Source organism: Triticum aestivum, chromosome 5D (genome assembly GCF_018294505.1).
Source record: "Triticum aestivum cultivar Chinese Spring chromosome 5D, IWGSC CS RefSeq v2.1, whole genome shotgun sequence".
Lineage (NCBI taxonomy): Eukaryota > Viridiplantae > Streptophyta > Magnoliopsida > Poales > Poaceae > Triticum > Triticum aestivum.
Window position 1 is genome coordinate 290,182,891 of NC_057808.1, and position 9,432 is coordinate 290,192,322.

Here is a 9,432-nt window from a genome sequence, read left to right on the forward strand (position 1 = left end):
GATGAAGGAGGAGCAGGAGAAGCTCTTCGTCGACCTCGGCTCCGACTCCTCCGACTCCGACTGATCGCCGCCGGTGGGCAGCTACCGCAGGAGCTTCGGTGAGCTCAATTTTGTTGCAGTGATGCGGTAGCGTAGGCCCTGTCTAGCATATCTAACCTCTATGTATGTATGTGGCATGTATGAACTTATTATGCGAAGAAGAACCATGTATGCGAGCGAGCTCCGGCGAGCTGTTGCTTAAATTTCTCGCGCGAAACAATTTTTTTTTAAATTTAGGCGTTTGTTTGCGGTTTCTAGCCTGCCGCCGCAAATTTCGGCCTGCATAACCGCCCCGTGTGACCTGCAAACACATTTTTACGGGTCGGCAAAATGTGGGGTCTGCTAGAGTTGCTCTAACTGGTACTCCTCATATCCAACCCAAATCAGGGCCAGATACGGGGTGGCCCGGGCGTGTTTGCCGCGTAGGTTCCGAGCCACGCTGTCCCACCCCGTCCCCTCGTATATATTTGTCCCCATCCACATCGCGGACCTAACCCTAGTCACTCCACTCAACTCCGCCCTCAAGCTCCTTCCAGTGATCTCCGGTCTTCTCCAGCATGGCGGGCAGCAGATCCGAGTCCGACCTCTCCCGATCTATGGACTGGGCCCAACTGATACCGAGTCTCATAAGGCCCGGAGGAGGAGATGGTCATCAGCATTGCTCTCCACCGCTCTCTCGGGGAGTCCGCCCGACAGCGGGCGAACTCAATCCGGCGGGAATCCATTGCGTCCGCACAAATGGCGGTTGGATCCGCCGGTCATCATGGCGGGAGGCACTTGCCCGCTGTCTCGCCGGAGGCAGTACTGTCCGTCTGGCGCCCCAATGCCGTCGCCACGGTGCAACCCCTTCGGTGGTGTGTCAACCCCATGGGCTTAGAGCCGGAGGTAAACGCTGACATGACTCATGGCGCATCCGCTGCCATGGAGCGGCGTGCCCGTTGTGCGAGGCACAGGGCACCTGAGGCCGCGGAGGCGGCCACACGGTGCTTCGAAGCCAATACGGGTGACCGGTACCCCTGGCACCGCAACCATGTCGTGATGGATGTGTCGGGCTCCAACCATGAGCCATCTATCATGGACCTCACATCGACTGGCGGCTTCCAGGTCACGGACTCCGATGAGGAAGAGTATGGCATGGGAAACGACGGTGCCTTGAGTCCTGTGAGCCGGTCCGTGTCCCATGTGCTACTCCTCCTCGCTGGCGGCCGCAGCTTCACTCCGAGGGGCTCAGCTGGCCGCCGGACATGGATACAGACACGGACATGGAGGCGAACGAGCACCGGCGAAGATTTAGACTAGGTTTTGTGTTACATGTAATTGTATGGATTTGAGGATTGGCAATGCGGTATCCGTAGGTGGAAAATAACATTTGAGGTGTGACCGTTCACTGTTCGCGGACATTTTGAGGGCTGGATTAGTTACGTGCGGCTGTAGATGCTCTTAGAGCAGTGCAATTTGAAATTTAAGTTATTTGGTTTTATAACGCAAACATATGGAATCAGGAGGAGGTGCTTTGCCTGCCGAAGCAGTTTGGGAGAACATATAGATTCTGCAGCTTTAAGCCTGCAGATTCCTTACCACTGCAAATGAGCAACAGAAAAGCATTTAGTTTTCATGTATTAAAACAACGGAACTAAAGAAATGCTAGAATTAGCCTGCGATTGTTCTTAAAGTTGGCCATGTCATCTGAAGTCGTGTCATGCACATATGTGCCTAGAAATACCGGCAAAAACTTTGGTCTGAAGTTGTCTCTTGTTCTCAGAGATGCAGATGAACATTCTAACAACAGTTCCGGACTGGCAGGACCGCTGCTTTCTGAAGAAGAAAAACCTATCGCTCACAAAATTTCAGGAATATGTAGGCTGCTGCTATGACTCAGACCAAAACGATCACTTTTTTGCCTGTTAAACGAGAACAGTCTCATGTTCTCCAAAACAATCTTCAGATGTAACAGAGCCCGTCAGTGTATCACAAAAATTTAGGAAATACTATATGTTTGTGCTATGACTCAGCCCAAGAAACTGTCACTTTTTGGCCGATAAATCAGTCTCATCTCCTGCAAAAATATGTCCCTGCAGGGGATTCAAAGCTTGTTTCAATCACTGCAATATTTCTGCAACTCCTCCACTGCATCCTGAAAACGAACCTCAGGTCAACAGGTCAAGTGTCAACTGGTCACAGCTCAAGCATGATCAACCTATAAACCACTCCAACAAATCGGCCTCGCAAACCGTAACCATGTCACAGCGCCCTCCTAACCCCTACTGAACATGCCCCGGATCAGCGTCACGTAGCTACTTAAGCGCCCCTGAAATGCCACCCAGATCATCATCCGCTCCAAAGCCAACACAGCAGCAGCAGCATCAGTCAGTAACCAGCTCGGGAAGCAGACAGAGCGGCAGCAATGGGGAGCAAGAGATCGCCGCGCGCGCCGGCCGTGGTGGTGGTAGTGGTGCTGCTGCTGTTCGTCCTCATGCCGGACGAGGCGGACGCCCAGGTGTTCTGCCGGTCCCAGTTCAACCTGGCCAACGAGGCCTGCAGCCTGCGGACCTACCCCGGCGCCAACCCGGCGGTGCCGCCGCGGCGGCCACTGTTGCTCAACGCGTCCTCGTCCGCCAGCGGCTACGAGCTGCAGGCGGCCGGCGACGAGCACAGCGCCAGCGGCGGCCATGGCGGCGAGCACGGGAGCAGCCACGGCAGCGAGCACGGGGGCAGCCACGTGAGGCGCCGCCACGGGCACCAGCACCACGTAGGGGGCGCGGACCCGTACGACACGGCGTGCTGCCGGCGCCTCATGGGCATCGACAACGCCTGCATCTGCCAGGCCATGTCCTTCCTCCCGCAGTTCATGAGCAGGGTCAAGCACTCCATCAAGCTCACCCCGGTCCCCGGCTGCGACATCTCCTTCGAGTGCGCCGGCGTCTACTGACCACGCCCCGCCCCGCCCCTTCCCACAGTTCCATTTTACTGAAAACGTAGCAGCCTCTGCACCAGCAATTTTCCATTTTCTGGTCTAGTTTAACAATTCTGGGATTTATTTACATTATATAGTTCTGTTCTGGATGCTTTTTTCTCCCTCTCATGACTAGTAGGGACCTTTTTTTTTCCATAATGATTAATAGTGAACTTGGCATTCTCCACACGCTGGTGTAATTTCTAAATAGTACTTCCTCCGTCCGAAAAAACTTGTCCCAAGCTTGTCCATCAAATGGATGTATGTTGCACTAACTTGGAGCTAGATACATCTATTTGAGGGACAAGCTTTTCGGACGAAGAGAGTAAAAACTTATCTTTCTGTCCGTTTGGTTTGGCAGTACAACTTTTTAAAAACCGCAGTAATCCTAAACCTCAGTATTCCAGTGCCTGGGCAATGACCTCTTTTTATAAAAAAACAGTGCTATTTGTTGATGCTAAACACATCAAAGTTTATAAAACCGTGGTTTCTGGAAAACTCCAAAAATACTTGGATGCAAACGCAGCCTTAACTTGCCCCCCTTGGTATTGAAAATTTATGGCAATCTCAGAACTTATTAGAAACAAGAAAAGTACAGTAATACTCTGGACTCCAGAACACAGGTCACTGAAATATGACAGGAACACATTATATTCGCACAAACCAACACAAAATATTCTGAAACACAAATAATGAAAAATAGAAGATGGAGCTTCCATTATGAACTTCATAGCAGATTCAAATTAGATGATCATGTACATATTACACGGTACATATAAGGCTCAACCAGATTAATCTAGGGGGGAAGACTGTACAATTTCCGACAAAAATTGGAGATGAACACATCTCCTGATCACAAACTCACCCTGACATCTCTCAGAAAGACGAAAACCTCAATGGTGTTGAGGCCTCAAAGTTTCTCTAGTTCACGTTCCATCGAAGCAAAGTCGAAACCTTCCCAATTAAGTTGTGCATCCAACTCGAACATTGGCATCGGTAGATGGCTGATGTCTGCCAGCCCGATGTAGTCGTCACCAGGCGGCTCACCTGTTGTGTCGACAAAGTCATTGACAGGAAACATATCTGCCAGCCTTGAAATATCATCCAGTGAGAGTTTGTCAGTTGTGCAAACATAGTCACTGATAGGAGGAAGCTCATTCATCTGGCTGCAGAATGCATCCACTGGAATTTCTTCATCGCTAGGTGTCGATGAGCAGTGCACCAAGCTTTCATCAACATTCATCCGGCCAAGGAATGCATCTACCTGGATTTCTTTACCTAGCGGTTCCGGTGAGCAGTGCAGTAAGCTCTCATCAGCAGTGTCAGGGTCTATCTCCATTGACGCTAACTTGTGTACCTCTTGTGCTTTCTGGTCGCCGAACGACACAGATGAAGACACACAGGATACAGTAGCTTCGCTGGACAAAGCTTCATGATCTGATGGAGGTGACCGAGATTTGATGGCCAACATCTCAGTGCGTACCCGGTTCCGTTCTGCCACATATGCTGCAGCAGCGGCCTCCTCGGAGGTAAATGTGCCAATCCATTTCCGGGTCTTGCTCACGGGATCACGTATCTCTGCAGCCCACTTACCCCATGACCGCAGGCGCACACCAGGGTACTTGCTGGTTGGTTGCTTCTTCTCTGTACCAATTGATTTCTTTGTGCCACATGGCACAAGGGTCTTTCGAGACTTGAGGGGTCCAGAGGTTTTCATTGGAACTAGTACTTCCATTGTCATTCTCTTTTCCTTCTTTGCATGCCGATCATCTTCATCAGAAGAATCGGTGGCGTCAGGATCACAGCAGGAAATGCGAACCTTCCTCGAAGAAGGCAACATCATCTCTTTGTGCAACAAGCCCCTTGATCTTAAGTAAGATCCAGAGATTATTGAATTATTAACCGTGACTACAACCTGCAGAGAAGACCAGCGAGTGTGTCAAATACACTCATACAAACATTTGCAAAAAAAATCATTCATAGGAGGTAGACACTTAAATGTTTCAAGGACACGGAACATAAGCTGTGCACATACCGACTGAAATCTTAAAACCCAGGACAAGCTCCTGTTTTAGTTAGAGCCTGAGCGCACAATCTCCGAAATCAGAAGCAGAGTTGTCTCAAACTTCTGATTAAAACTGGAGAGAAGACGGAGTTATTCTCTTTTTGTGAAGACTCACAAAAGAAATCTGCTTTCTGGCTGGTTGTTTATGAACTGGAGGAATGTGTCAATGAAAATGAAGGAGTGCTGAACTTAAATCCACCCAAACCAAACCTGCAAGCATCCAAAAACTGTCAGATGAGGCCCAATCTTTCTTAGGAAAGTGGTAAAAAAGAGAGATCAGACATATTTACTGTTTTCTCCTGTCTGAAATACATTTCCTCACGGAGAGTAAATACTTACCAAGCTTATCTTGATTTGGGGGATTCTTGTATGTTGTTACTTCGCGTGCACGGGGCACTGGTCTAAATGCAGAAATCCAGAGTACTTCACCCCAAATCCAAATCTGGAAATCACAGCTCATCACTACAGTACAAATTATATGGCTGTAACTGACACGACTGTGAGAAACGTATGTTTGAATGCATGTACGTATCTTGTGACTAAATAAAGCAATGCCACCATTTATTGTGCAGGTCAGCTTTGAAATAAGTCCAAGATTGTAGCACACGTACGAACAAATTTAGTAAAGGAGCAATAATTAAGATGACCGGATGAAAATGAGAGAAAGACTACTGTTTTGTTTATATAAATTGGAAAAAAAACTATCAATTTTATTATGCGCTGTGGCCACCTCCATCATTTGAAGGCACACCCATCATAGCTAATCCAGAGCAAACTAAGAACAGGACGGGCACATGTTAGATGAACAAGCTATTGCAGTTTATTCTTATGGGAATAAAGTATTAATATCAAGGGGCGATTAAAAAAAGACTATCTCTGAACTTTCTGATGTAATAAATTCATCTTCTGAAGATTAGGAACATGTGGTAACTCTGAAGAATTGGTTCCAAACGAAACTAGAACAGGGGAAACAGGTAGTAATTCGACATTGTTGTCGCCAGTCGTTGCAACTAGAAACAATTGCTGCAGGGATTGTGCGTACGTACTTACCGGGAGATCTTGAAGCGATAATCTTGAGTTCTGGCGCCCCTCTGCCGAGCTTGGGGGAGAAGGCAACAAAAAGCGGAAGGAGGTGATGGTGATGGGAGCTCAGAACCATGGAGCAGTAGAGCAGGCGACATAAATCAAAGAGCGATCGCTCGTGCTGGCGGTCTCTACTCCAACTCTGCGATCATCGCACCAACACCAGGAACGGAAAGTGTTAACACAAGGAAAAAATAAAAGGAACACGAGAGATTATATGACAGGCAAATCAATCGGCAAGAGAAGGGGGACTGCAGCAGTAAGGACCAAACACCTAGGACAATTTTTTTTTCCATCTTTCAATCATCGGATAAAAAAACTTCCCATGTTTTCAGTTTAGAAATTTACGGAAAGAACATGACCAGATCGGCAGAAATCCTCGAGGAGAGGAAAAAAACCCGGCAACAACCCGGACCGAAATCCCCGGTATTTTCCCCGCGATTACCAAAACAGGAACGATTCACCGCAAAAAGGCCAGACTTTCGGCAAGAAATCAGGGAGGACGGGAGACCGATCCATGTCCTCGACGGGGACGAACAGCCGGACCGATCTTGCGAGGGAGAACATTGGATTCGGGGGCCGCTTACTTGCTTGCTGGAGCCGCGGGTGCCACTGCGATCCCCGGGGGGGAGCGGAGAGGGAATGAGACGGCGGAGAGGGCGGGGGCGGAGGGGATCGGAGTGGCGCGGGGGAGTGGAGGTCTCTCTGGTTTCTTGATTTCCGGAAGGGGAGGGGAGGGGGTTTAGCGACGCGAGGAGGAGAGGAGACGAGCGGAGCGGAGGGGCGAAACGTGTGACGAGGTACTGCGGGGGTCAGTAATTATAGGTGGGGTCCCCCTGCGGATGGTCAAATTGGCTCGGCTACACCGCTCGTGCACACGGGCTAGAGCTTTTTATTATTATTATTTTGTTGTTGTTATTTGTCATGTTTTGATTTGAAAATCATGATTCAGTTAAAAGGACTCTAATTGCCAGCTGGGTTGAGTGGGAGTTGAGGAGTTTTGCCACAACAAATTAAACGGTTGGGATTAAAGATGACATTTTTTGCATGGTGATTTTTTTGTATATGGATGGCTCTGTGTAAGACACTTGTTGTGTAGTAGTGTGCATACAAAGACTCGGATCCAGCGGCCAATGCGGGGTATTATTCTTCATCTATGGACTTCCCGGCTGTTACTACAACAAATATTGCCTGGCTCCGACGATGGAGGGGCGATGATGGTGGCGCGCCTTCGGCTCGCTTCAGTGATTGTACTGTCAAGGATTAAAGACGAATAAATCGAAAGTTTTTTAAACAAGCAACTCGCAATAATATCTCTGTAATTGCTATATGTTGCGTGCAAATGACTTATTAAGCACATTTTAGTAGCTCATTTTTTGTTTTTTTTGTTTCGGCCGTTACTAATTGCCGCAAATTGATCTCTTTAATTGTGCTCGTGCGCATTGTCCTCCGTGTACATTGAACCATCCTTATCCCCACATACGCTGAGCCGTTTTTTGTCCACATGCAAGCTGGTCATATGACAATTAAGTTCATATCGACGAACTGAAAATGTCGAAGAGATCGAGGAGCGAGCAGACAGTCACCTACGTCCAGCAGCTTTGTGAAAAGGAATATGCTTCCATTCCCCTCCGACATTGAAATGGATGGAATTCCATTGCCTTTGGCCTCTTATTCATATTTCTTTAACCTGGGCTATTAATATGTTTAAGACACTTCCTGTATAGTGTGCATACACATACTCGGGGTCCAGCGGCCAGTGTGGGTATTATATTTCATCTATGAATGTAATATGCAAGAAATATCCATCTAATTACAATATGTTGCGATTGGGGTGTAAATAACTTATCAAGCTCATTTACTATTTTCATATGCGGTATTACTCAATTTATTAGATTTTTTTTGTTTCGGCCACTATTAGTTGCCGCAGATTGATCCCTCCAGTTGTGCACGTGTGTTTTATCCTCCATGTACACCAAACCATTCTTATCCCTTCATACGCTGACCTATTTCTTTGTCCTCGTGCGTGTTGATCGTATGACTACTAATTTGATATCCACAAAATGAAAATGGTCGTGAGATCACGGACAGAGCGAACAATCACCTACGTCCAGCAGCCTTAGGAAAAGGGACGGGCTTCCATTCCCCTCTGACACTCAAAAAACGTACGGACTTTCGTTGACCTCATGTCTAAGTTTTTTTGAACATGGGCTATTAACATGTGTAAGACACTTTTTGTATAGAGTGTATACATATACTTGCATCCTGCGGCCAATGCAGGTGTTGTTTTTCATATATCGATAGAATTTGCAGGAATATCCATATAATTGCAATATGTTGTGATTTGCGGTGTGTATGTTATATTAAGCTCATTTCCTATTTTCATTGGCGGTATTACCTAATTTAGCAGATTTTTTTGTTTCCATCGTTACTAATTGCCGCAAGTTGATCCCTCCAGTTGTGCGCGTGCACTTTATCCACCATGTACACTGAGCCGTTCTTATCTCCACATACGCTAAATAGTTTTTGTATCCTCGTGTGCACTGATTGTAAGACTACTAATTTGATATCAACGAAATGAAAATGGCGGTGAGATCAAGGACATAGCGAATAATCACCAATGTCCAGCAGCCTTCTGAAAAGGGGTGGGCTTCCTTTCCTCCGATGCTAAAAAATATGGATGGACTTTTGTTGCCCTCTCGACTTTTTTTTCTTTTGAACATGGGCTATTAATATGTGCAAGACACTTTTTGTATAGCATGTATACAAATAGTTGGATCCAGCGGCCAATACCGGTAATGTTTTTCATCTATGGTTAGAACTCGTAAGAATATCCATCTAATTGCAATATGTTGGGATTTGCGGCGCAAATGTCTTATTAAGCTCATTTCCTATTTTCATGGGTGTTATTACTCAATTTAGCAGTTTTTTTTGTTTATGTCATTACAAATGGCCGCCAATTGATCCCTCTAGTTGTGTGCGTGCATTTTATCCTCCATATACACTGAACCATTTTGATCCCTACATACACTGTGTAGTTTCTTTGTCCTCTCGCGCTGGTGGTATGACTACTAATTTGATATGACAAAATGAAAAGACGGTGAGATCGACGACAGAGTGAACAATCACCAACATCCAGCAGCCTTAGGAAAAGGGACAAGCTTCCATTCCCCTCTGACACTCAAAAAACAGATGGACTTTTGTTGCCCTCAGGTATATTTTTTAACATGGGCGTAAGACACTTTTTGTATACGTGCATGCAAATACTTGGATCCAGCAGCCGATGCAGGTG

The 9,432-nt window shown here is 47.0% G+C and overlaps 2 protein-coding genes across 2 annotated transcripts; one reads left to right on the top strand and one right to left on the bottom strand.

Annotated features, from left to right (window-relative positions):
- The first annotated feature begins 2,351 nt into the window (after window positions 1-2,351).
- On the top strand, window positions 2,352-3,205 carry LOC123124694 (uncharacterized). Its single transcript, XM_044545271.1, has one exon. It carries the CDS (start codon window positions 2,444-2,446, stop codon window positions 2,966-2,968), a length of 525 nt encoding a protein of 174 aa, XP_044401206.1. The 5' UTR covers window positions 2,352-2,443; the 3' UTR covers window positions 2,969-3,205.
- A 480-nt stretch (window positions 3,206-3,685) lies between these two features.
- Window positions 3,686-6,917, bottom strand: LOC123121210 (pathogenesis-related genes transcriptional activator PTI6). Its single transcript, XM_044541125.1, has 5 exons — window positions 6,728-6,917; window positions 6,108-6,282; window positions 5,397-5,499; window positions 5,028-5,267; window positions 3,686-4,907 (listed from the first exon to the last, which is right to left on the bottom strand). The coding sequence occupies exon 5, from the start codon at window positions 4,833-4,835 to the stop codon at window positions 3,903-3,905; it is 933 nt and encodes a 310-aa protein (XP_044397060.1). The 5' UTR covers window positions 4,836-4,907; window positions 5,028-5,267; window positions 5,397-5,499; window positions 6,108-6,282; window positions 6,728-6,917; the 3' UTR covers window positions 3,686-3,902.
- Between the last annotated feature and the right edge of the window lie 2,515 nt (window positions 6,918-9,432).